Source organism: Ogataea angusta, assembly GCF_019207475.1.
Source record: "Ogataea angusta isolate 61-244 chromosome Unknown 61-244_NODE_5_length_850226_cov_91.758892, whole genome shotgun sequence".
NCBI classification, from domain to species: Eukaryota; Fungi; Ascomycota; class Pichiomycetes; order Pichiales; family Pichiaceae; genus Ogataea; species Ogataea angusta.
Genome location: NW_025065219.1, coordinates 212,272 through 237,002, shown reverse-complemented (window position 1 = coordinate 237,002; position 24,731 = coordinate 212,272). Strand labels below are relative to the sequence as shown.

At 48.9% G+C, this 24,731-nt stretch overlaps 16 protein-coding genes across 16 annotated transcripts; 7 read left to right on the top strand and 9 right to left on the bottom strand.

Moving 5' to 3' along the window:
- Nucleotides 1-10: 10 nt before the first annotated feature.
- On the top strand, nt 11-1,015 carry KL928_002654 (uncharacterized protein; the record flags this gene model as incomplete). Its single annotated transcript, XM_043203154.1, has 1 exon — nt 11-1,015. The coding sequence occupies one exon, from the start codon at nt 11-13 to the stop codon at nt 1,013-1,015; it is 1,005 nt and encodes a 334-aa protein (XP_043059808.1).
- Nucleotides 1,016-1,394: 379 nt separating this feature from the next.
- On the top strand, nt 1,395-3,437 carry KL928_002653 (uncharacterized protein; the record flags this gene model as incomplete). Its single annotated transcript, XM_043203153.1, has 1 exon — nt 1,395-3,437. The coding sequence occupies one exon, from the start codon at nt 1,395-1,397 to the stop codon at nt 3,435-3,437; it is 2,043 nt and encodes a 680-aa protein (XP_043059807.1).
- A 42-nt stretch (nt 3,438-3,479) lies between these two features.
- Nucleotides 3,480-4,652, bottom strand: KL928_002652 (uncharacterized protein; the record flags this gene model as incomplete). The annotated part of the gene is made up of 1 exon (XM_043203152.1): nt 3,480-4,652. One exon carries the CDS (start codon nt 4,650-4,652, stop codon nt 3,480-3,482), a length of 1,173 nt encoding a protein of 390 aa, XP_043059806.1.
- A 151-nt stretch (nt 4,653-4,803) lies between these two features.
- KL928_002651 (uncharacterized protein) lies at nt 4,804-7,296 on the bottom strand (the record flags this gene model as incomplete). The annotated part of the gene is made up of 1 exon (XM_043203151.1): nt 4,804-7,296. The coding sequence occupies one exon, from the start codon at nt 7,294-7,296 to the stop codon at nt 4,804-4,806; it is 2,493 nt and encodes an 830-aa protein (XP_043059805.1).
- Nucleotides 7,297-7,346: 50 nt separating this feature from the next.
- KL928_002650 (uncharacterized protein) lies at nt 7,347-7,970 on the top strand (the record flags this gene model as incomplete). The annotated part of the gene is made up of 1 exon (XM_043203150.1): nt 7,347-7,970. One exon carries the CDS (start codon nt 7,347-7,349, stop codon nt 7,968-7,970), a length of 624 nt encoding a protein of 207 aa, XP_043059804.1.
- Nucleotides 7,971-7,997: 27 nt separating this feature from the next.
- Nucleotides 7,998-10,982, bottom strand: KL928_002649 (uncharacterized protein; the record flags this gene model as incomplete). Its single annotated transcript, XM_043203148.1, has 1 exon — nt 7,998-10,982. One exon carries the CDS (start codon nt 10,980-10,982, stop codon nt 7,998-8,000), a length of 2,985 nt encoding a protein of 994 aa, XP_043059803.1.
- Nucleotides 10,983-11,559: 577 nt separating this feature from the next.
- KL928_002648 (uncharacterized protein) lies at nt 11,560-13,755 on the top strand (the record flags this gene model as incomplete). The annotated part of the gene is made up of 1 exon (XM_043203147.1): nt 11,560-13,755. The coding sequence occupies one exon, from the start codon at nt 11,560-11,562 to the stop codon at nt 13,753-13,755; it is 2,196 nt and encodes a 731-aa protein (XP_043059802.1).
- Nucleotides 13,756-13,854: 99 nt separating this feature from the next.
- On the bottom strand, nt 13,855-15,414 carry KL928_002647 (uncharacterized protein; the record flags this gene model as incomplete). The annotated part of the gene is made up of 1 exon (XM_043203146.1): nt 13,855-15,414. The coding sequence occupies one exon, from the start codon at nt 15,412-15,414 to the stop codon at nt 13,855-13,857; it is 1,560 nt and encodes a 519-aa protein (XP_043059801.1).
- Nucleotides 15,415-15,727: 313 nt separating this feature from the next.
- KL928_002646 (uncharacterized protein) lies at nt 15,728-16,173 on the bottom strand (the record flags this gene model as incomplete). Its single annotated transcript, XM_043203145.1, has 2 exons — nt 15,728-15,951; nt 16,107-16,173. 2 exons carry the CDS (start codon nt 16,171-16,173, stop codon nt 15,728-15,730), a joined length of 291 nt encoding a protein of 96 aa, XP_043059800.1.
- Nucleotides 16,174-16,400: 227 nt separating this feature from the next.
- KL928_002645 (uncharacterized protein) lies at nt 16,401-17,531 on the top strand (the record flags this gene model as incomplete). Its single annotated transcript, XM_043203144.1, has 1 exon — nt 16,401-17,531. The coding sequence occupies one exon, from the start codon at nt 16,401-16,403 to the stop codon at nt 17,529-17,531; it is 1,131 nt and encodes a 376-aa protein (XP_043059799.1).
- Nucleotides 17,532-17,634: 103 nt separating this feature from the next.
- KL928_002644 (uncharacterized protein) lies at nt 17,635-19,284 on the bottom strand (the record flags this gene model as incomplete). The annotated part of the gene is made up of 1 exon (XM_043203143.1): nt 17,635-19,284. The coding sequence occupies one exon, from the start codon at nt 19,282-19,284 to the stop codon at nt 17,635-17,637; it is 1,650 nt and encodes a 549-aa protein (XP_043059798.1).
- Nucleotides 19,285-19,905: 621 nt separating this feature from the next.
- Nucleotides 19,906-21,030, bottom strand: KL928_002643 (uncharacterized protein; the record flags this gene model as incomplete). The annotated part of the gene is made up of 1 exon (XM_043203142.1): nt 19,906-21,030. The coding sequence occupies one exon, from the start codon at nt 21,028-21,030 to the stop codon at nt 19,906-19,908; it is 1,125 nt and encodes a 374-aa protein (XP_043059797.1).
- A 108-nt stretch (nt 21,031-21,138) lies between these two features.
- KL928_002642 (uncharacterized protein) lies at nt 21,139-21,405 on the top strand (the record flags this gene model as incomplete). The annotated part of the gene is made up of 1 exon (XM_043203141.1): nt 21,139-21,405. The coding sequence occupies one exon, from the start codon at nt 21,139-21,141 to the stop codon at nt 21,403-21,405; it is 267 nt and encodes an 88-aa protein (XP_043059796.1).
- Nucleotides 21,406-21,439: 34 nt separating this feature from the next.
- Nucleotides 21,440-22,036, bottom strand: KL928_002641 (uncharacterized protein; the record flags this gene model as incomplete). The annotated part of the gene is made up of 1 exon (XM_043203140.1): nt 21,440-22,036. The coding sequence occupies one exon, from the start codon at nt 22,034-22,036 to the stop codon at nt 21,440-21,442; it is 597 nt and encodes a 198-aa protein (XP_043059795.1).
- Nucleotides 22,037-22,091: 55 nt separating this feature from the next.
- On the bottom strand, nt 22,092-22,988 carry KL928_002640 (uncharacterized protein; the record flags this gene model as incomplete). Its single annotated transcript, XM_043203139.1, has 1 exon — nt 22,092-22,988. One exon carries the CDS (start codon nt 22,986-22,988, stop codon nt 22,092-22,094), a length of 897 nt encoding a protein of 298 aa, XP_043059794.1.
- Nucleotides 22,989-23,025: 37 nt separating this feature from the next.
- KL928_002639 (uncharacterized protein) lies at nt 23,026-24,729 on the top strand (the record flags this gene model as incomplete). Its single annotated transcript, XM_043203137.1, has 1 exon — nt 23,026-24,729. One exon carries the CDS (start codon nt 23,026-23,028, stop codon nt 24,727-24,729), a length of 1,704 nt encoding a protein of 567 aa, XP_043059793.1.
- Between the last annotated feature and the right edge of the window lie 2 nt (nt 24,730-24,731).

The window sequence follows — 24,731 nt, the reverse complement described above, 5'->3', positions numbered from 1 at the left end:
CCGAACCTTGATGACGACTAGGCCGATTTTGAAAGACCAGAAACTGGATGATAAAGGTATTTCCGTTCCACTCAGTGTGAGGCCGTCTCACGACGGAGTTGAGATTGACTACGAAGCCCTTCCTGAGAACTCTCCCGTCGTCGCACAGCTTGTCGCTGGAGCCTTCGCCGGTATCATGGAACACACAGTCATGTATCCTATCGATGCGATCAAAACCCGAATGCAAACACTGAAAGTGCCGCTGAACGAAGGAGTCATCCAATCATTTTCCAAGATCTCTTCTACGGAGGGAGCTATTGCATTATGGCGAGGGGTGTCGTCCGTCGTTTTGGGAGCGGGACCTGCTCATGCTGTATATTATTTGGTTTTTGAGTCTACTAAGACCGCTCTCTGTCAGCTTTCCGCATCTTCACATACTCACGGCAGCGCTAGTTTTATCACAGATGAGAAACACCCTATCATTGCATCGATGTCGGGAATAGCCGCAACGATCACTTCAGACGCTTTAATGACTCCGTTTGACGTTTTGAAACAAAGAATGCAGATCCTCAACAAGAAGCTTTCCGCCAGGACGTCAATGTCGCACGTTGCTTGGGACATCTACAAAAGAGAAGGCTTGAGACAATTCTATATCTCTTACCCCACAACGTTGATCCTCAACATTCCATTTGCTGCCATTAATTTCGGAGTGTACGAGTACTCAAGTTCCAAACTCAACCCAGACCAACTTTACAACCCTATGCTGCACTGCGTTTCCGGAGGAGTCAGTGGTGCTGCCGCTGCAGCCCTTACCACGCCCTTGGACTGCATCAAGACGGCATTACAGACAAGAACAATCCCTAATGTGACAGGCTTTAAGTCTGCTGCGATTGGTTTGTACAAAGCCGGAGGCTCAAGCGCATTCTGGAGGGGTCTCAGTCCTCGTGTCATATTCAACGTGCCGTCAACTGCTATTAGCTGGACCGCATACGAAATGGCCAAGGCCTATCTTCTCAACGACAAATCCGAACCTTAATGCAATTCCCTGTGTATAGATGCATAGAACGCAATGATGCATGACGTTATGTTTTTTGTAAGAGTTCCTTTCTCAAATAGCGCAAGTCTGGAGCAGTCAACTTTTGGGCGACAAAAGAGAACACCACGCACGATGTCAGAAATCCCATGAAATTGTAGAACTAGATGTTAGTGCTGCTATAGATCACACATACTGCCTTCCGCGAGAACTTTCTCTCTTCCTCCTCAGTGCGAAACGAGTTGAAAATCTTGCGTATCCTTTGAATCATTGAGACAATGAAAGAGTTTTTGTTTGATGTATACCAGATACCGTATCTACTATTATTTTTTTATTTTATTTTATATTATTTGCAGCCGTGCGCAAACCACAGCTAGTAGAAATGGGGGTCATGACAAAAGCCTCTTTAGCCAGAGAGTGGGCAATCTGGAACCAATTGATACTCCACAAGAAACAGAGCATGCGACAAGAACTACTCGATGACAGGGCACCCCTGGTCTCAGAGAAATACGGGGACTATCAAGCTCCAGCCAGGCCCAAAAACAGGGCCTCTTTTGGTGTGCTGAAGAAAACCATGTGGGCCGTTCAGGCATCGACATTGATTTTACTTGTTTACCTTTTGGGGCCTCGCTCTCTCCTGACCTTCCACAATGAAGTGGAGGAAGCCGTTTCTGAGGTGATTGAAGTTGGATTTCCCAAACCAGATTTTGGGGACCCGGTCTTTGAGCAGAATATCTTGAATTACACCTTTGGCAACAGCTGGGGACTTCCTATTGAGGCTAATTACACAAAGCCAGAGGTTTCGTTCAACAGGGTGATTGTGTCATTGGACACCTGGGTTGATGGCGTCCAGTACGACCGTTTGGCTCACCTGTATGTTAGCGGTATCGAGGTTTGGAGAACAAGTACAATTGAGCCTCACGGGAAACCGTCTCATGCGCATACGGAAAAGGATGTGTCTACGTATGCTAAACTCTTTGAGGAGGATGCTACCATTCTTTTCCAGCTTGACAACCTCTTGACTCCACGGTTGACTGGATCTTTCAACATTAGCTTGAATGTGAAGTATTACGACACTGTCGACGGAATGCGCCCTCCAGCCAGTAATATTTTCCCGTTGGTTAGAAGAGAGACAGGTACCAGACCACCTTTGCTGACGTTACCAGATAACACTTTCGACTCAGTGATTCCGCAGCTGAGCTACAACACCACCAAGGTTGTGCTTGACCTTTTTGTGTCTGGAAACGCCGACGAAGAGTTCTGGTATTCCAATGTGCTCGAAGAATACAAGAACGTTTTCCACAAATCCTATCCTGGCCATGGTCCTTGTCGTGTTATCAATGTCTTTGTTGATGGCATTCGCGTGTTGAGTGCCGATCCATTTGTGGTTGTGTACACTGGAGGAATCTCGCCTGCTCTGTGGCATCCGATTGTGTCTACTGGGGCATTTGATGTGCGCGCACTCAGACTGGATATCACCCCGTTGCTACCAATATTCTGGGATCAATCGACGCAGCTCGCGATAGACGTCTCAAACTGTGTGGATGACGACCTGAAATTCGGTGAGACTCCTAACGGCATTGGTTCCAACTGGATTGCTTCCGGAAGCGTTGCCACATGGGAAGACTCGACTATCCTCACTTCCAGCGGAAAGATACTCTCGTTCGAGAACAAGACTTCGGTTTCCGCAATCGCTTTTAGTCCTCCTGCAGCAGGACTTTACAGCCAGATTGTTGATGCAAAGTACACAAATAAAGTCAACTCGTCTGTCACCTACACTTACGAAAATGGAACCGAGAAGGAGCTGATTCTCGAGGTCTCCTCGAAAACGAAGCAATCAAACGTGCAGCTCTTGTCAGGCTTTGGTGAAGATGAGTCGCTAGTGTTCATTCCAGAGACTGACATCACCAGTAGCGTGAAGGATGCGGCTACTAATGCCACTATCTGGTCGTTGGAGAAAAAGGTGACTCAGCCTTTGATCTACAAGGTGAAGGCCAAGCCAACCTTTGGGCCGGATGTGGACTTCTCGGTGAACATTACCAAAGTTTTCGGTGAAAAGATTGCACTCAATGGCGTCAATGTGATAAACGGTGTTAGCCGCGAGAACGGCACTTCCAACTTTACACTGTCTCCCAAGGGAAACCACGGCGAGGCAGTCATCGAACACAAGGTGAATTTCACGATGTCCGAGCCACTTCCAGACTTTAAGTACTCGAGACATGCACTGGCAGACCACGACGAGATAGTCTACGACACCATTGATCCAGAAGTTATTGTCTGGGAAGACGTGATGCACCAATTCGAGAAAGAGGGCCTTGAGCTTGCTCAGTTTGCCGCCCAGGAGACTTCGGAGGACCAGGCAACTGAACAGCAGTCTTTCGGACCGCAAACGAGGCTACTAAACAGATACCTCGCTGATTTTTAGCTATTAAGCTTTGTTATGGACGATCGAAAAACCAGTATTCAATTATTTCCTATTGATTGAAGTCTCGACAGTAGCACGGACAAACTCGTCGTCATCCAGATCTGCAGGCTTGAGACCCTGGGCCAGGTACTGGACCTCGGACCAGAAGTTCTTGTCAGTGACGGCGGTGTTTGGACTCGTGCTGTAGTGCGAGTCGATATCCTTGACCTCCTCACTGATGCTAGTGCCTGACTTGTACGACTTAGGGCTTCCGCTATCTCCTGAGCCATAAGAGGAGTAGCTCTCGACTTTCTGCAGATACGTGTTGGAAGCTGAGCTCGAGGATGTCTCGTCAACGGCACTGTTGGCCCACATAGTAGTTAATGGCAGCGAGATGGCAATAAGCGCGGTACCAACAGCATTCAGGGCCTTGTCAGGACCAGAAGAGCCTTTCACCTCTCTGAAAGACACCAGAACCAGAATTGTTGGGATGATCATGGTTTGGAGGGCCATGATAAAGAGAACGTGGAAGATGCTGAACTGTCTCAGCCCCAAAAACTTTCTGGTCCGAATGGCCACAAAAAGCTTGCAAGAGAGTATAATCGAGATAATGAAAGAAGAGCTGGCGTAGCAAATTTGTGAAGCGTTCATCACCCACATTGGAACAGAGCTGTTGATGTCGTATAAGGCAATGTTCGACATCACTGCGTAGATGAAGTACAACACCGTTGAGGCCAAGCCCAGAAGGCCGCACACTGCCACCATACCGAAGCCAACATTTCTGTAGTGGAAAGACGGGCCTCTGAAAACAATGTGTACTTGATAGGTCAACGAGGCCTCAGTCAGGCCGATCAGGATCACATAGATGACATTCGTGGCAGCGCTCAGATCGGAGGCATGCTTGTCCACATACAAGTAGCCTGAGAAATTAAAAGCGAGCGAACGGTAAGCTTCAAACATGGTGCAGACGGTCATGATGCCGTGGATGAGCATGGTAGCCATGCACACCTCGTTAAGTACGAAGAGTACAGACTTCTTGTTTCGAGTGACAAAATATATGGCAGGAACAGCTATGGCTGCCAGACCGATTCTCATGCCAAAGATCGCTGCGACTTCCGCATTGGCCTTGACATACGAGTCCAGCTGCGCAAAGGTCACCTCGGTGAAGCCGTAGGCAGAAGTGTAATTGAGGGCGATTTGATTGGGGTCCAAACCTGGAGGAAGAGAGTAGGACATTTTCAAGAATGTGGAGATGGTGGTGTCGAGCCTTGCACTTTATATGTCGGGACGAACGCACAGACAGATGTTTGATCTGGCTATCTCAAAACATTATTTCCTTATCGGGACGTTTAATGGGTTTTTAAGATCTGTAGCATTTTGCACAGCCCTATGTTTCATAATCTTTGCTGAAAGTAGCCCAATTCTTCAGTTCAATCAGATGACGCATAGTTGGCCTGCCGTGTGGACAGTTCCAGGGCTTGTCGAGAGTCGCCAGGTTGCGCACGACGCTGGTCATTGTTCTATGGTTCAGTGGTTTGCCGATCATTATGCTTGTCCTACAGGCCCGCATAGCAAGCATAGCACGGACTTTGGAAGGACGCAGTACCCCCTTGCCATGGTGTTCCTTGACGAGATGTACAAGCTCGTCCAGATCGGACAGGCCAAATATAGTGTCTTTTGAATACGGCAGTGAAGTGAGACTGAGACGCTCGCCAGGCTGGGCGTCTTCGTCCACACGTAGCCCAAACCCGTTTTTCTCAAAAACTTCCAGGTTGTTCATTATGACAAGCTCGTCAATAACGTTGAGATGCAGTTGCTGTGGAATCACGAGCGGCTGGTTGCTAAACACGGTTTCCGTTTGGTAGCGCTCAAAATTATATTTCTCGTCAGACGCATGCTGATCGATGATGAATAGATGTGTTCCAGAATTATCCTGTTTGGTCACCAAAATAAAGCCCAGATTGAACTGGCCAATTACCTGCATTTCCAAGAAATCCTTCTTGGACACAGAAAGCATGAGCTTGCGTTCTGCGTCTGACTCGTCAGTGATATCATCGACGGCAGCCCGGGTGCCTGCATTTCTTTCAAGTTTGGGTTTCTTCATTTTGAAACTACCAGGACTTGCCTCAATTGGCAATTCAATGTCATGCAACGAGCTTTGCGCTCGGGTCAGCGTTGCGCCCGCTGTCCGCTTTTCTGATTTGGGCTCAAAACTCAGCTTTAGTTGTCCTGTGGGATATGTCTCAATGTATTTGTCGCGCAATTTCATCCGCAATGGCGAGGTGGTTTCTGGCTGGACACCAGGGCTATGTTCAAAGCTGACTTCATTTGACTCATTGATTTCGGAGGACAAGATCTGGTCGTCGACCCTGGAGAATTCCGTCGTGTCAGGCTCTGAGTCAGGAGCTGATTTATCGGCATCTACACTCTTATCAAATAGCGTAGTGAGCGTGCTCTGCATTTGCGTTCGAGTCGGAAATCTTGAGGTAGACTCTAGGGTATCGTCGATATCAGCAGGGTCAGCCTCGTCTGCGCCTTCAGACGCATGCACCGTCTCAGCTGCGACAGGCGTGACACTTTTAGATGAAGGGGGGCCCACTAACTCTTGTGCTCTGTTATTGTCCACGTGACAGATATCAACACGGTCTTGATCATGGTCCTTCTCATAGCCAGGCTCTTCTTCCTGTTCTTCCTGTTCTTCCGGTCCATCATCTTGCTCCGTGTCGAGATCGCGGCCAGAATCACGCTCGTTCACCTCCTCAACTTCCTGCTTAGCAAGCCTGCTGTCCCTGCTTCTCTCCACTGTCAACTGACTCTTCGGAATGCTGATATCCTGGCCAGAGAAGATTTCTGCAACGCGTTCTTTAAGAGCTTCAATGATGACGGCCTCGTTGTGCAAGAAAATCGTTCTTTTGTCTGGCGTGACGTTCACATCGATAAATTGTGGGTCCAGCTCAAGATTCAGCAGGATTACCGGACATTGTAGATGGTTGAAAGTTTTGTAGACATCGGTGATAGCTTTGGAAAACTGCTGCAATTTCACTGGCCTGCCGTTCACATACCAAAATTGTCTATCAGTAGCGGAACGTCCCTTGCCAAACGAACAGTTGGATAAAAAGCCACGCACACTCAGCGACATATCACAAGCCTTCAATCTAAATCGTGCAGAAATATTCAACTGAAAATCTATTGGCTCTAGCCCTGCCATACCATTGGCCCCGAAAACACTCAGCACGTTGCTGCGAAGCTGCTTGGAACCGCTTGTGGCAAGCATAATGGTCTTCCTGCCACGCGAGTCAACGTGCTGGACAACGAGACGGAGCCCAACCTTGATAAGCGCATACGATTGCAGCAGAGTCACAGCCTTTTGAAACTCTCGTCTACCATTCTTGATCAAGTCCGTTTTTCGCACAGGCAAGTTTCTGAAAATATCACTGATGAGCACAGTTGTGCCGCAACTTCGACTCGCTGTCTGCTTGCTTTTAAGATTACCACGCTGGTCGTATTCTAGTTTGTAAGCCCTAGGCTGCATGGTCTTGGTTGACGTTGTTATGTCCACTGTAGCTACCGCACAGAGCGAGCTCAGTGCTTCTCCCCGAAACCCCAAGGTCCGCAAATTCGCGACGTCCTCAAACGTACGCAGCTTTGAGGTGTAGTGTTTCATGCAAAGACTATCGAAATCCTCCTCGTCGATTCCTGTACCGTTGTCGCTCACCTCTATAGAGTCGATCCCGTGGTTTTTAAATGTGATGGTGACCTGAGTTGCCCCAGCATCCAGCGAGTTTTCCAGCAGTTCCTTAGAGGCCGTAGAAACATCAATAATCACCTGCCCGGAGGTGATATTGTGCACGTCGGCCGTCCCAATTTGTGTTAGGGTCATACGCGTAAAAATTATAAATTTATATGCATTTAGTTTTTTGATTAAATTTTATGATCGATAAGATCATAGAGCTCACCCTGGAATTACTGCAGTGCATCGTTGAGCAAATTTGGTATCATCGCTCAGTTTACCCGCCAGAGTCATTTGAAAATGCTCGTTGCTTTCAGCTCCCCGTCCATATGACTCGCCATCCGGATGTCAAACGGTACCTGGCTAACGTCACTTCTAAAATCAAAAGTTTCCTAGAGCGAGGTAAGCTCAACAGGCTTTTTGTCGAAATATATCCGCCAGATTCTGCTGTGAGGATTGAAACTTACGGATTTAGTTTGACTAACTCGCCACTTCTGGAGGCACTGAGAGCTGATGCTGAACTCTCTGAGGAGTTCAAGCTGAATGTGCTATATGCTGAGTACCAGGCGTTTTTGTACTCGGTGATCAACGAACTGCAGACAGCAACCAAATTGACACCACCGTCATCGTTCAAAATTTTGGTCTCTACAGACAACTCAGAGTTTAACCGGATGCTCTCACAGGACTGGATTTTGCACAGAACGCAGATGCCAACAAGCACGCAGTCTTCAGAATCAGCAACAGCAAGAATTCATGATTTTAGACAGGTTTCGCTGCCGTATCTAAATATCAAGGGCTACAGAGCAGAACATCTACCATTTTAGCAATACATTCTATTAGTACAAACCACGCTAGTTTAGCTTGGATGGTGTGTCCTCCTTTTTGAACATGGAGACGTTCTTCACCTGTTTCTTCCAAACGTCTTCCAAAAGCAAGCAGAGCAGCCATGCGCACAAGAAATTGAACAGATAATGCAACCAAAAAAGGTGACGCGTGCCGTAAATGAGTGAGCACAACGAAAAGTATACGATCACAAACTTTGTAACAAAGATGGTTACCACCGAAGTTGGCCTTGGAATGATGTTGCCTGCAACGTTGTTCTGCACAAGGAAAACGATAGAAATAATGGCCAGAAAATTATGATGCGAGGAAAATGGCGTGGCCCAACGTAGCGAGAAGTTGTGGATCCAAACGATTAGCACCGGAATATTCACCGGTAAAATCCACAGCATTAAAATGAGCAGCGAGAAATTGAAGTTGCGGAAGGTCTCCACAGATACGTGTTTCTGACCCGGGCTGGTCAAAAAGGCACGTATCACGACTGTGCATTGCACCAAACAGCTGACGACATAGGGAAACTGGTACGGAATGTATAGGGGCACAAGTGCAAGAATTAAAGCAGTACCCAATGCACGACGTTTATTGTAATTGCCAGACATGCCAGGTTTGAAAAGGCTCGAAATGTGCAATTTGCGCAAACACACAACAATCGTCCATAGCAAAACCTCAAGAAGGTTGTAAAATGCACATACCAACGACAACGAAATCACCAATACCACAGGCCCAAAGAACCAGAGAGCTTTCTCTTCGAGACCCAGAAAGTAGAGGTTAACGAATACGTCTGACTTTTCTATTTCATGCATGAGAGTCTTGTTTCCAAAGTCCACGGGGTCGATGTAACTCAAAAGCTTCTGGAAAAAACTGTGCGATGCAAACGAAGACAAAACACTTAGTGCCAAAGCCAACGGAATGAGAACATGTGGATCACAGAGCATATACAACCCTTCCCCAAAAGATGGAAAAACGTCTTCGTTGATGTACTTTCTGAATTGCAGAAAAAACACAAGCGTTGTGATAAAGACGGGGAAACTGAAGACCGAAAGCCTGTATTTGAGAACCAGTAACTTTAGCGACTTGAACCAGTCCACGGTCAAGTAGATGTCCATAATCTGGTCAGAAGCCAAGGAGTCGCTGAATATTTGCAATTCTAGCGATGATGTATCATCTCTAGTGAAAGGGCAGAATGGAGAAACTCCCTGAACTAATGCGGTAATCGATTTATCCTGATGTACATTGATATGCCATTTAGTCTCGTCTCTGATTCTCTGGCTGATCATGGGCGAGAATCTTTCCATCTGCGATTGCTGATAACGTATATCAAAGTTGTATGCAAGTAAACTGGACCATGCAGAAGGGATCTTAATGCTGATTGACAAAGGCCGGTGAGCAGGTAAAGTGATATCGTATCCTCTACTGAACAACGTCCATAGGCTGTAGTCTCCTAAGATAAGGTCCGTGGACTGAGTGAGCTCCAGGTCTGCAAGAACAAATTCCGGACTTTCTACTGGCACTGGCGACTCGGCAATGACCACAGCATCAAACATCGAGAGAACTCGGGAGTCCAACTGAATAGAATAGAACGGCTGTTTTTCTGCGCCCAGCGACGACTCACTGGAAGATTTGGAGTCACTGTAGGACCTTGGGATCATGTGGGCGTCTCCATGAATGTCTATGCATTCTAGCTGAACCGCCTTGCTTGTGGTGCCGGTTGTATAATCGAATTCTTTTTTAAAAGACCGTCCGTCCGGATTCAGGGTTCTGCACAGCATAATAGATGGGGATGCAAAGCCTTCGCCTAAACGAGATATATCCACAGGCTTTAGCGAACTCAGAAAATTGAACTTGAATTTGAGCCCATCTTTCGGAATATAAAACAAATGCATATCTGGAGATGAATGCGTGTTCCTTTTCAACTTGGATCTAGGTAGTTGCAAATTGCGCTGTCGAGAAGTGTCTTTGAATTGCTTCGTGTCGATTTTGAGTTTATATGGCAAATCCAGTTTACCTGCGCCCGCCTTGTACGAATCAAAGTCCTGGGTAGCATCGGCCTCAAAGCCTGTAAAGAGATTCTTGCGCAAAATCTCCATTCTCTTTTGGAGCGGATACGTCTGCGATACAGATGTTTTGTCAACCAGTTGCAGCAGAGAACTTGCCAGAACTTTGCGAAGCTGATCGCACCACACAATAGCGAGATGATCGATTGGAGTCCAAACTCCAGGAATACCAGTGGTAGCAATCGTAAACCCATTGGTCTCGGGGACTAATCCCGTCAACGAAGTATAGTCGGCGGGAAGCATGTTGTCAAGAAGGCCACCTGTGATCGACACTAGCGATACGCTTTCCAGTCTCCTTCGTGCAAGCTTGCTGAATCCTGAGTCGTCCGAGTCCAGACTGACAAAGCCATGACGCCAAAAATCGTCAGTGGCAGCAAAGACGTGCAACAAGTCGGCATCGAAGGTCGCCGGGGCCGCCGCGTGGGGTGCAGCCAATGTGATTATCGTGTTGACGGAGTCCTCAACATAATTAGGGAGACTGAGCATCACTCTGGCCACAATTCCTCCCATTGAGTGCCCAACCAGTATCACAGACCGTGCAGGTGTCGGGTTATGTCGATAGAGACTTAGAATAAACCCTATTGCGTCGTTGAGGTACTCAGCCTGGTCCAGCATGGTTCTACCATGGAATGCTGTGAAATCCTCGTTGAAATCTGCAGCGAAGAAATCGAGGCTGTTCACATTGGGATTGAGGTCTTTGAATTTCTCGAGCTCGGTGTAATATGAATTGGCTGATTGGGAGGCCAGAGACCGCACCTGCTTGTAACTGCCCGCGTTTCCAGGGATGAAAAGCACGGGAGTTCCGCTCAGTCTCAAGCTTTGGCCGTCATTATCAGGAAGAGAGTCTCTGCCTTGTTCTCTATAGAGATATAGAGAGTACTTGGAGGCGAATCTTGTATGAGACTCGTCGAAGCCATGGACTCGGGCATAGGCCGGCGACATGTAGACGCTGCGACACTTGGCAGAATCCGGGCCGTCTAGTTGCTCTAAGAAGCTGAATGCAATGAGCGAGAGAAGGGAAAGGCCACAAACTGTGAGGGTCAACAGCACGTATTTGGGGGTCGCTAGTGTGGGGGGCATGATAAAGTTGGATAAAGTGTACAATAGCAAGTGATGCTAGCAATGGGCAACGATAGTACAGCCCCACTGGCGGTTGTAACAGCACAGATATTTTTTTAGCAAAAATAATTATCACATCTTTGCACAGAGAATTGGTGATACCCGTGCGCATGATAAACAAGGCGACCAATCTGGAAAGGATATTGACACAGCCCAGATTTTGGTTCACAGCATGTCCCACAACCTTAAAGCAGAGTTGTGACTAAGGCCACTTTGAGTGGCAATAACGCGCAATGCGCTTTCGTATACGGCTGTCTGAGTGGCCGTTTCTGTTCCTCTGCTTCATCCCTAGTTTCCTAATTGGGATTTCTTTTTAGTGCCAAGTGCAGACGCGTTCCCCTTTATTATTGTCGACCGCGTTCCCTTAAAAAACAAATTCATCCCTCCCAAATTCTCATTAATGTTACGTCTAGGCTTTTTGTGTTTAGCGTCGCTGGCGGGAGCCACGCCCTACTCGGGGTTCCCGTTCTCCCAACAGCTACCAGATGTCGCCAGAGTGGGCGAAGAATACGCTTTCACCATCAACAAAGACACCTACAGAAGCGACGAAGGGACCGTTTCGTACTCGGCAGACAATATGCCTAACTGGCTCAGTTTCGACGAGTCCTCTCTCACTTTCTCTGGTATCCCGTCTTCATCTGACGCGACCGACTCGCTCTCGTTTGATCTGATAGGGACAGACAGCTCTGGCACTTTGAACCAGTCTGTGTCGATCGTTGTTTCGAAGGAGGCCGGCCCCGAACTCAAAACATCCATTTTTTCGCAGTTGCAATCTATGGGAAACACCAATGGCTACGACGGGCTCATCATCGAGCCCCAGAAAAGCTTCGAGGTGCAGTTCTCGAACGACACGTTCCAGATGAGCTCTGGCTCGAATAACAACATTGTCGCCTACTACGGCAAATCCCTTAACAGAACTTCGCTTCCAAGCTGGTGCTACTTCGACGAGGACACCCTCACGTTCTCGGGAACTGCTCCCGCCATCAACTCTGAAATCGCTCCTTCCCAGGAATTCGGCTTCATTTTGATCGCAACCGATTACGAGGGATACACCGGCACGTATGGTACTTTCTATCTTCTTGTGGGCGCTCACGAGCTTACAACAAACGTGTCCGACACTCTCCAAATCAACGCGACTGCAGGCGAGTCGTTCAGCGTCCAAGTGCCCCTGCAGGATGTTCAGCTCGACGGTCAAAGCATCTCGTCGCAAAATATTTCCAGCGTGAAACTTTATGAGGCTCCGTCGTGGGTCCAGCTGGACTCGGACAACAGACTCACGGGTGACGTTCCTGAAGACCAGGACAGCAACGAGCTGGTCAATGTGACGGTTACAGACGTGTACGGCAACCAGGTCTTCTTAGACTTCGAAATCGACGTGTACTCGGAGCTTTTCACCGTGGACGATCTCCCCGACGTGAACGCAACGCGTGGAGACTTCTTCGTGTACTCATTGCCGTCGTCGGCCTTTTCGAACCTCAATGACACGGACATCAAGGCTAATTTCTCGAACGCTACCTGGCTGACCTACTACTACACCAACCACTCGTTTACCGGTGTTGTCCCCGACAGCTTCAGCGAGCTGGAAGTGACAATTGAAGCTACCATGAATAGTCTTGAAGATTCTAGAAAGTTCACCATCAGAGGGGTTGGCACTGTGCATTCGAGTACTAGCTCGCGGAGCAGCTCCTCCACGTTCAGCACTTCGTCGAGCAGCGGCTCGCATAGCGGTACGTCCGCATCCTCAGCCATGGCATCCCCATCTGCCACTTCAGAATCTGGCTCCAGTTCAGGATCGCCCAACAAGAAAAACCTGGCCATTGGGCTGGGTGTAGCCCTTCCGCTAGCTGCTCTCTTGGGTGCGCTGCTGATCTTCTGTTGCTGCTGGCGGAGACGCAAGGAAAACAAAGACGAAGAAGACGACGCTGAGAAGAAAAAGGACGCGTTCTATATCCACCCTCAAGGAACCGCAGAGACGCTCAAAAATGACCCCGAGGGCGATAACGCCAAACGTCTTTCGGCCCTCAACGTTCTCAAACTGGACGAGTCTGGCATGCGTGACGACTCGTCTTCGCTAACCAACGTCGAAAGTAACCACTCGCGTTCCCATTCCCTATACAACGAGGCTATGAATCACCAGAGCACCGACGAGCTTATATCAGGCCGTTCGCAGAAAATCACCAAGTCGTGGCGCAACGGCGCCTCAAAATGGAAGCCTCGAGATTCACTTACGTCGCTGGCTACCGTGGCGACGACCGACCTGCTGACTGTCAGAGTCGCCGACGATCCCAACCTGCAGCGCAAGTCGCAGAGCATTTTCATGAACAGAAACTCGTCATACGTCTCTTCTGGTTCTGGAAATTACGTGAACTATGACCAATCCTCGTCGAGCGAGTACGTGGACGCGACCGATCGTCCGCGTGACTTGACGACGCTAGACGAAGAGTTTGGTCGCGAGTTTTCTGACTCAACGCTCAGCAAAAGCAGCGCAAAGTTCGTGGATGTTCAACGTAAAGGATCGGAAGCCGTCAACCTTCCAAGAGATGAGCGGTCGTTCGAGGGAGTGATCGAAAACACTTCCAACAGCTCGATGCTGTGATTTTCACTGGTGATTTAGTTCTCGCGTACATGTATTAATCGACTAATATAATTTTAAGCTTAAAGTGAATAGTATTCAGCGATAAATATATAAATATTGCTAGTTTCCTCTGGAAAGCTTCAGCTGCTGGGCATATGCTGCAGTGTCATATGTACGACGACGGCCTTCCACATAGTCCATCATCTCGCCATAGGTTTCTGGAATCACCGAGCAGTAGCCAGGGTCGTCAAACTCCCCGTTACCATCACGAGGAACATAGAACGAGTAGACAAAGGTGCCGCTCTCGGTCATCTTGGAGTCACCCAAATTCCGGATCTTGGTCTCCACCTTGACCTGAATCAACGTTCCCGGCACAAAAAAGTACTCCTGCTCATCCGAACTCAATTCGTTGGCACTGGTGTCGTAATCCTTCAAAACCTGTCTCATCCGCTTGGCCGACTCGGAAGACTCGTCTTTCTCGTGTATGTGCTCCGTGTAGCAGACCTCGGCATCCATGTACAACACAGAGCCAACGGGGACGGGAACTTTGAAGGTGGTGTTGTCCAAAGATATGAACCGTGCATTGGACTTGGAGAAAGCACCGGCAGCACAGTAAGCAAGCTCAAAAGTCTGTCTGAGCAAGTAGCCTCCGAAAATCACACCGTGACGGTTTCTGTACTGCGGTTGCTGGATCTGCGAGGAAGAAAGCCGTGTATCCTTCATGAACACGATGTTGCTTGGCTTGCCCTGTTGGGCAAACTTTTTCGAGGACGTGTATAAATTATGGATCATTTTGGATTCTTGCTCTGTTGGGGGCACGTTTTCAAGCGACTCCAGTTTAGCACGTAGTTTCTTGGCAGCGATTCTGCTCTCTGCACGCTTGAAGTCGACCCACTCTTTCTCTGTGGCAGGAAGCAGTTTGTTGACAGCATGAGACTTGTGTGTAGCCGGGTTTCTGGCAACGAATGTAAAGTTAGCAGAAAGGAAGCAGTCGTTCTTGTATTGCTCGACAAAATCTGGGGCGATTTCCGAGGGGATGTCGTGCTCGAATGAGAAACCTTTAATGCAAATCTCCATGGAAGACCGTCCCGTGTAGGTTACGTATCCGACAATGACGAAGTTGTACTTGTGAATTTCGTCGATTCTCCTCGTGACGTAGATTCTGTCAATCGACGCTGTCACGTTCATAGGCTCGGCCGGCTTGCAATGCCTGGCAGCAACTCGGCCTGCCAGCGAGTCGCAGTCCTGAAACAAGTTTCCAAACCTCAACCTTCCTGCAACATTGACGTAGTTGTCCATGAGGAAAGGATCCTGTTTGAATGGTAGCAGAAGGTACGAAAACCCATCGGCTCTTGTTCTCTCAAACACCTCTGTGGTTTTGACGTCTTCTAAGGTGAAGGAATCGATATCCTTGCCCTCTTGAGCCCGCTCCTTTTGCTTTTTCAATAGTTCCCACCAGGTCGCACGGTCCTTGCTGTCCATAATACGTTTGTGGAAATCAATTGCCTCGGTCAGGATAGTTGCATTAGCATCCGCAGAATCCTCCGGATGATGAGAATTATCGTTGACTCTATAGGCAGAGTTGGGCTCAGAGGTGCTCTTGTGGCGGATCGAAACCGCCAAACGTTGGTATCGCGGAATCTCGCCCAAGAAGCGTGGTTTCAAGGCTAGTCGCAACATGATTAAGAGATCAGAAAAAAACTCAACCTTTTTATACCTTAGTGCTCAACCAAATTTGCGACATTTTTAAATATATAAACACCAGACGGGGTAAATAAGTTGAACAGGAAATGATATCCTACCTGGTGTGCAACCAGCTCTCAGGAATCGTACTTTCCGCAATAACCTATGTTACGCTAATCAACCATTCCTTTACTCTGCCTTTCTCCAGCATTGCTGTCGTGTCGCTACTACAGAACGCCTCTAAAATATGCCATCTCCAAGGGGCGCCCTTTAGTCTTCCTCTACTTAACAATCTTGTTGGAGGGAAAACTCAGCCTTCTGCCAGGACACTACTGCACACAATTGTGCTTCTTATAATCTGGCTTCTTTTCGTCCCGTCGAAACAGCTGAGCTTGTGGGCATTCGCGGCCACAGGGCTCAAGGCGCTCGAGCTGGCCTCTTGCGAGCTGTTCACGTACCTCGACTCGTCTGTCCTGCTCGAGTTGCTGCTGTTCAAGCAATCAATGGCGGTGTTCTCCACGATTAGATCTATCACTGATCTCCCGGCGGTTTTATCCGAGATATATGCGAACCCGGAGCTGGAAACAAAGGTGGCACTCTACATTGCAAAGAACTACGCTGTCTCGCTTGTGTACAACTACCTGCTCATCAACTACACACCTGCCACCAACTCCGTCATCGTCGCGTACATCCAGACACTGGGAATAATTTTGTCAACGAGGATTTTTCCAACATGGGGCTATTTGCCAGGGACATTCGTATTTTGAGAAAAACAATTAAACGAGTTAAACGATCGACAGGATATAAAAAATAAACGAAAAAATAAATCGTACTATTTAGCTTTTCGGATCGCATCATATATATAAACCCACTTGTCGGGACTCGCTTAGAATATCTCGTTTCTGATCCTCTTTGATTTGAAAGCTTATCGTCGTGTTTGATTCTCTCATTTGAGTTACCATAGGTTCGTCCGCTACATCCAGATGGATATTGTGCTAGAGATTTGCGACACATTTGTGTTCGACAAGGTGTTCGCCACTTTGCTGCCAAGCTCATTGGCACGCTACATGCCGCAGAAACCCAAGGCTATTGACAACCTGGCAGAATTCATTAACAACGGAACCCAGGCCGCTATTGCCTACTCCGAGGCCGCAAACTTGCCACAGATCTTCAGCTTCAACAAGGAGATTTATGGCGTCAATAACAAGTATCACTTCTTTGATGAGAGCCCTTATGCCCACTTGTCTCTGCTGGGAAGATCCAACATCATCAGGCAGTCGATTTCCTTGTTTTTCATCATGACCATTTTTGGTTGGCTGCTCTATTTCAGCGTCGCAGCTTTGTCGTACCACTTTGTGTACGACAAGACCAATTTCAACCACCCAAGATATCTGAAGAACCAGATGTCTTTGGAGATCAAACAGGCCACCAGTGCCATTCCGGTCATGGTGATCCTCACGATTCCTTGGTTTTTGCTCGAGCTCCACGGCCACTCTAAATTATATTATGATGTTAACGAGTCCACCGGGGGATGGTGGGCCCTCGTGTACCAGATTCCAACCTTCATCATGTTTACTGACTGCGGCATCTATTTCATCCACAGATGGTTGCACTGGCCGTCCGTGTACAAAGTGTTGCACAAGCCTCACCACAAATGGATTGTTTGCACGCCGTTCGCATCCCACGCGTTCCATCCGGTTGACGGCTATGCGCAGTCGCTGCCATACCACTGGTATCCGTTCTTGTTCCCTCTCCACAAGATTTCATACCTCTTGCTATTTACATTTGTGAATTTCTGGACCGTCATGATCCACGACGGCGAATACATGTCGGAAGATCCGGTTGTGAATGGAGCTGCGTGCCACACCATCCACCACATGTACTTCAACTACAATTACGGCCAGTTCACCACTCTTTGGGACAGGCTGGGCGGATCTTACAGAAAGCCAGACAGAGAGCTGTTCAGCAAGCAGACTAAAAAGGACAAAAAATATTGGGCCAAGCAGACTCAGAACACGGACAAGATCCGGTCCGAGCTGGAAGGTGACAAGGACGACAGAGAGTACGGTACAGAGGAGGCTATCCTCAAGAAGAGGACAGGATTAACGAAATGATGAACTAAACTGCTATTGGATAGCATATATAGCCTCGTGTTAGTTGTTTTGTAAAGATTTCGACTGCTATGGGAATTTGAACATTGTATAGAAACAATATCTATTAATCTCTAATTATTGGCAGCAGCTTTTTTGCCAGTGCAATACACTTCTCTTCTTCATATCTGCGACAAACGAGCTGCAGCACGATTGGCATGCCGCGGTAGAACTCCTTGTCGTAATACTCCCAGCACAGTCTGTCCATATCCCCTGCAAAATCGGTCCTCTCGAACGGCTCGTCTGTGTCTCTCACGTGAGAAACAGGGAGCGTGATCACAGAGTAGTCCAAGACATTGAGGAATCTGGTGTAGATGTTGGCGATCTTGTAGTTCTCTCCAATTTTCCACGAGGTGCAGGCCCAGCCCGGCATAATGATGCAATCCACTGGTTTGCCGTTTTTGGTGTGCTTGGCGGTGTCGTTCCAAAATTTGTCGTACGTTTGCTGATACTGATATTTTTGGCCGACTTTCTTGAAGATGTCTTCCAAGTCGGAGACCTTACCATTCAGCTGGAACATTCTGACGAGCAGTTCCGGTAACGGCTCGCCCCCAAGAGCAGCAAATCTTTTGATTTCTGCGAAATCATCGCAGGTGTAGATGTCGGTCAAAAAGGTAGCCATCTCGGCGTGGTTGAGCGGAGGCTCGACGTCAAGACAGTCAACACCGTTCTTCTGCAACGACGCCTCGGCGTGTTTCAGAGCACGCAGAATTGGTGGATGCGGCATAACAATTTTGTCCCAGTGCATGAAGCCAACATTTATGGTGTCGAGATCTACACTTCTCCACGGAATAGGAGGCACTCTCGCATCCTGGAACCATGGCCGAGCAACAAACACGACTTTAGAAACGTACTCCATGTCCTCCAAGTACCGACACATTGGCCCTGCCACGGACGGGACAATGGACTGGTTTGGATATGAATTAGAAGTTCCCAGGTAAGGGAACCGATTCGAGCATGGTCTTAGTCCAAAGAGGCCGCATTGCGCAGAAGGGCCACGAATAGATCCTCCAATGTCGGTTCCCATGCCAATCACGGAACCTTTCCCAGCCAACAAAGCTGCTTCTCCTCCGCTGGAGCCACCAGGACACTTGCGTCTGTCAAACGGATTCTTGGTGATTCCCAGATTCGAGGATGTCTCGCTGCCAAACATCGCCATGGGAACGGTCGTCTTGACATAGAAAACGGCGCCCGCGTCGTACAAAATGCGGGCAAGAAGCGACTCTTCGTCTGGGGTTTTCTGCGAGACGACGCACTCTAATTCCTTGGATATGTGCGGAGCCACGTATCCAAGGGAGGTGGTAATGCCTTTCAGATTATACTGGTCTTTTAACGAAATGGGAATTCCGTGCAGAGGACCCACAAGCTTGCCGGTTTCCTGGAAATATGCATCCAGCTCCCTAGCACGTTGCAGGGCTCTGTCGTAGAAGATCTCGATCAAACAATCTGTGAGCTGGTGAACAAGGGCAGAGCGATGGCAAAATGCCTCGCAGACCTCCAAAGATGAAAGCTGCCCGGACTTGATGTTTTTCAGGAGCTCAAGCGCAGAGACATTGGTAATCCACAGCTCCTTGGAAGATAGGAATGGCTCTATGTATGGCTCCACCTCTTGCTGTTCCTCAGGGGAAGGAATGTACTTGAGGCGCCACTCAGCTGGGATCTTGTCTAGGTTAGAAGCATGCTTCTGTCTGATGACGGTTTTGTAGTCTGCAGTCATTTAGCTGCAACAAATTTTTACTGTGATCCTGTCACCTAAAATGTATCAATTAAAGTACCTCCTTGCACCACGTCAAGTGTCATTGATCATAATATTAACGCGCATCAACATAAAAGGAATAAAAATGCCAGATTTAGGGCTATCACGGCAATAAGCGACTCGAGATTGAATGGATGGAATCTGTCGTTGGGGTCGGACTCTAACGCAAACGGAGCGGAGATCGTTCTCGCAGCATCCGCCAGGATCTGTTTGTTTTGCGAGTACTCAACGTACAGAAGAGTGACCGCCACCATCACCACAACGTGAAATGCCACGTTCGGCATTCCTAACCAACTAGACGCATTTTTTGTATTTCCGCGTTTTTTGAAACCAGGCATTCGACTAAGCGATGTATACTAGTAGACTGCAATCAGCAACACCGAGACAGGGCAGCCTTGGAAAGAGCTTTTCTAAAGACCGGTACCGTGTTCTCACTCTTTATAGCAACTTATAATTCACAATCCTGGAGCGTGCGGGCACGAGATCATGATTATTAGCCGATTTGAAAATTTCAGCTGGGAAACAAGAATGGAGAAATTGTTGAAAAAATGCGACCTGTGCGTTTTATTCGGCTAATATACACTACTCGATAAATGGGTTCTCGGGATCTTTGACCGGGGACGACGCAATCTCGGGCGTTTTTTCGGGCAGCTGCGACTGTAGTTGGGGCGCTTCATCCATCGTCGTGGACTCCGGGTTCAAGATCGACGAACTGAGTCCATAGTCGTTGGTTGCACCTGGAATGCCGGGCAGCGGCGCTGTCTGGTACGAAAAGTCCGCCGTCGTCGAGGCCAGCTCCGACCGGGCAAAATTGAGAGCGATCTCGGTACCCCTTGTGTTGCGCAACAGAGTACCGCCAGCTCCGTACTTTGGAGACTTGGGGAACCGTTGCTCGTCGTCGTTCTCCTTCTGCGGGCTTCGCGAGCCTTTTCGCACTGGCGACAAGTAGGCAGCCGATTTGAGCACGGGGGGCTCTTCGATAGGCGACGAATCGTACTGTGTAGCTATTGATTTTTGCTTTTTCCGCACTGGGCTCGGCGTCTTCTTTTTCGGGCTCTTGGTCAGTTTCCATTGTGTTTCCGGCAGCTGCACCGTCGAGGCGTCAAAAATATTACTGGTCGTCAGCTCGTCAGGCACATGCGATTGTTTTTCGGCCTGCTCGCGCTCCACGTCGTCCGACCGCAGTTGGACAGCCGGCATCAAGCTGCTTGAGTCGTTGTCGAGTCCTGGTTTTCTATTTGGCGTGGAGCTTGCCAACCGCTTGCGAGCACCTTCTTTCCACAGAGAAACCGTGTCTGTGGCCGTCGTTGACGTCTCGTTCGCCTCGTTGTCAATGTGCTCTTTGTATCGCTGATTGATCTCGTTGAACTGGGAGTTATTTGTCGCCGCGAGAGTTGGCTCCATCGCAGGCTCCTGTTCCTGGGGCACGCCCGTCTTGTCGGCCTCCTCCGTGGTGATTTCGACATTCGCGCTATTCTCAAAAAAGGTCTTCCAGAACTCCACGTTACTCCAGATCTTGCTGCTGCTGTGACGGAACTTTACTAATCGCGGTATCACGCTCTCGTTAATGATGCTATTCGAAACGCTCAAGTTTTTGTCAATTTCTTGCAAGGTCAGCGTGATTTCCTGCTCAATCTTGCTGAGCTGCTCCAGCTCCTGTGATCGCGTGGATGAAGAAGAGGAGAAATAAAACGATCTCCGAGACATAGTACGCGTACGCGTGGTAATTATTTTGAAATCTATTTTCCAGTCGGTGCAGCGTCGCCGTCGCCGAGTCGATTTTCATCTAGTGCGTTTTTCGAACATTTTGTGACCATGGGTAATCTGATGTCAACCTCGTTTGCTCCAGAGTGTACAGACCTGAAGCAGAAATACGACGCCTGTTTCAACTACTGGTATACAGAAAAGTTCCTCAAAGGCAAGAGTGTTTATAACGAATGCGAGGACCTCTGGGCCGATTACAAAGAATGCATAGATATCCACCTCCAGAAACAGGGGATCAAGCCGATGCTGGACGAGGCACGCAAAGAGGCGCCTTTTGAGAACGGTGGAATCCCCGTTGACAAATCCAATGAAAAATAACATCTTTAGTGCTGTACATAGTGAAATATTACTTTTAGTTATATTCGTCGTAATCGTCCTTCAGCTGGACGTCATCCCCGTCCAGATCCACCTCATCATCGCTCGAATCACTCTCTCCCACAGGAGCAAGTCCAGGAGTGAGTCCTGGCACAGAAATAAGCCCTTTCTTGACCTTGGCTTGGAACTGGTCTTTCTTGACCTTGCTCTGTCTGACCTTTTTGCGACGCGAAATCTCCTTGTTGCGCAACCTAATAATTTTAAGTTCCAGCTGCCGCAGTTCCTTTGCGTCGCTGTGCTCCCACGACTTGACTCTTCGCACGTTCTCTGCAATGGCGTTATTGACCTCTTCTATGTCGCCAGTCTGCAATCTGGCCAGCTTTTCAACTCGGCGTTCTGTTTCCTTGGCCTTTCGTATGGCTGCGTTCCGTTTCTTGTCCAATTTCGAGCGCTCACGAGCGGCAACGTGCCGATTTGCATCCCAATAGTCCATATTTTTCCTCACTTGAGCGATAGCCGCTGCGCCTCCGCGCTTCTTTTCACGAGTATCAGCTCCTGGAAGGTGTTTTGCGAGCAGAGCATTTAGTCCCTGTTCGGCTCGGCCCCGCGTCTTGTCAGAAGCAAAATCTACCATAACGAATAATTAACGAAGCTCTAAATTTTTTTTTTATCGTGGTCGTGCACATCAGCTAAATCTTCCTCGTGGTTTTAAAGTAGCTGGTGACTCTCTCCTTATCGTCGTAGTACTGGTTATTTGCCAGCTGTGACAAATCCTCATACTTTGGTCGGGTCTTATCCTCTGTGCGCTCGCCACGTAGATGGAGGTCCTGCTCTAGCCAGTTCAGTGCCAGAGGATATATTGATTTTGATTTTGGCACCTCCACGGCAAGCTCCGTCTCCCGCACCGTGTCTTCGTTGTCCTTGTATTTCACTCTCTCCATCGAATGCCTGGCAACAACGCACCCGCCACGGAAATGAATGATTTCGCTCGACCAGTCGCCCAACCCGTCGAAAATATGTGTGGCGTACACGATGGTGGCATTCCGGTGCTCTGTTTCCTGGCGCAGAAATGCCAGCAACCGCGACCGCACCAAAACGTCCAGATCCACGGTCACCTCATCGAGAAGCAGCAGATCCCACGGCTTCAGCAGTCCCATACACAGCTGAACTCTGCGACGCTCTCCGTCCGAGCATTGGTTCATTCTCCAGGTGATATCGATGTCCAGCATATTTATCAGCAGATCTCTGCGTTCTTTGTAGTTGGTTCCTCCGACAGAGTCGATGAGCACTGTGACCGGGATGTCTCGCTTGGTGATATCATTGGATGCCCACTCAGTACCAAGATACGTGATGATGCCCGAATTGCCGGTAGAAGCCAGCTTGAACGGGTCTGTACCGTTGAGTAGTAGTCTGCCCTGCTTGATAAGTTTTTGGCCAGCTAGGACACGAAGCAAAGTCGACTTTCCTGCCCCATTCGGACCGACAAGCAAAACACGCGATCCGGGCTTGATGTCGAGGTTGATGTCGTAGAGGCCGACTTTGTTGGATGGGAAGGTGTAGCAGAGATTCTCTGTGTAGATGGACATTACGACAAAAAAAAATAATTTCGACTTAATTTGTCAAATGAACTCTAACGACATATTCGACGAGGATATCGACCTGAACGAGGAAGAGGACGACGAAGAAGAAGAAGTCGACGAGCCGTCTGTGCCCGATGATCAGGAGGAAGGCGATCAGGACGATGACGAGGAAGGTGATGAGGACGAGGACGAGGAAGACGACGGCGAAGGTGACGAGGACGAAGCAGAAATGGACGTCGACGAGCAGGAGCCTTCGCAGGAACAGCCCGCTGCTGAAGTAGACGATAACGTGACAGAAAAGCCAGCAGAAAATCAACCAGAGGAGAAATCAACTGTCAGCGTGCGACAGTCGTTGATCGAACGTGCTCGCAACCTGAACGTGCTAGAGATTTACCCCATCGTTGCAATTCCGTATTCGTCACCTGTGTACTCAATTGCGCTTACCAAGGGCCCGCGGTGGCTTTTCACAGGCGGAGAAGACGGATTCATTCGGAAATTCGACCTATTTGGGTCCGTCGAAGGAAAGTCACCGCTCACTTCTGCGCAGAAGCACCAACTGGTGGATTCCATTTCCTACGGGGGAATGCTCTGCTCGTACTGGGAGAACGAGCAGCCGTATTACAAGGAGGAATTGCTGACAGAACTGGCTTCGGAGCAGCTGAAAAACTCCAAGGCCAAGACCAAAAAACCTACTAACACAACGATCACCACCTTCGAGCCTCGCATGTCTCCCGTGTACTCGCTGGCGGTGCAGTCGGACTCGCATTGGCTGCTGAGCGGCCTGAAAAGCGGTGGGATTACCCTCCAGAGCGTGCGCTTCAACGAGGGTGCAATCCAGTACTATTTCAAGCACGGCAAGTCCGAGCACTCGCACAGCGACACCGTCTCGTGTTTGCAGCTCAACAACGACGAAAAGCGTTTTTTGAGCGGATCTTGGGACATGAAAATCCTCGAATGGGATCTCAACACGGGCAAGACCATCAATCTATTCAACAAGTCCAAAGGACAGATCTCGCACATAGAATATAGACCTGTTGGCGGAGTGGACCTGCCGGTAAACCAGGCAGATGACGACATGGACTCGCTGTTTGGAGACGACGAGGAGGACGTCAAGAAGCAGCAGGAAGAACGCGGCTCGATTAAACAGGACATTAAGAAGATCCAGGACGATGCTGCCCAGACGGGTAAAGCTGCCGCAATCCAGCGGTCGGATCACGTGTTCCTCTCGTCGGCGGTCAACGGGACCGTCAATGTGTGGGACTCGCGGCTGCCGACGGCGTCGAACGACGTGTCGACCATCAGCATACTGCCAGGATCCACGCCGTGGTGCATGTCTGCTGTGTGGTCGAACGAGGGCAACTCGATCTACGTGGGCCGACGCAACGCTGTGGTGGAGGAATACGATATCCGGCGAACGAGCGAGGTCAAGCAGCAGATCAAGTTCCCTCTTGCATCGGGCCCTATCAGCGTGGTCAAGACGCTACCGAACGATAATTACCTGCTCTGCGGCTGTCAGGACAATATACGACTTTACGACCTGCGGCTCTCCAACAGCGCGCAGTCGGATGAGCCGTCGAAAAAGAGAAAGAAAATACCGTTTATGATTGTTCCCGGACACAATGGCGGCATCTTGAGCGATCTCTACGTGGACCCTACGTGTCGATTCATGGTGAGCTCGAGCGGAAACAGGGGCTGGCAGGGAAAAGCAAGCGACTATGTTTTCATTTATGAAATACTAGGAACCTGATT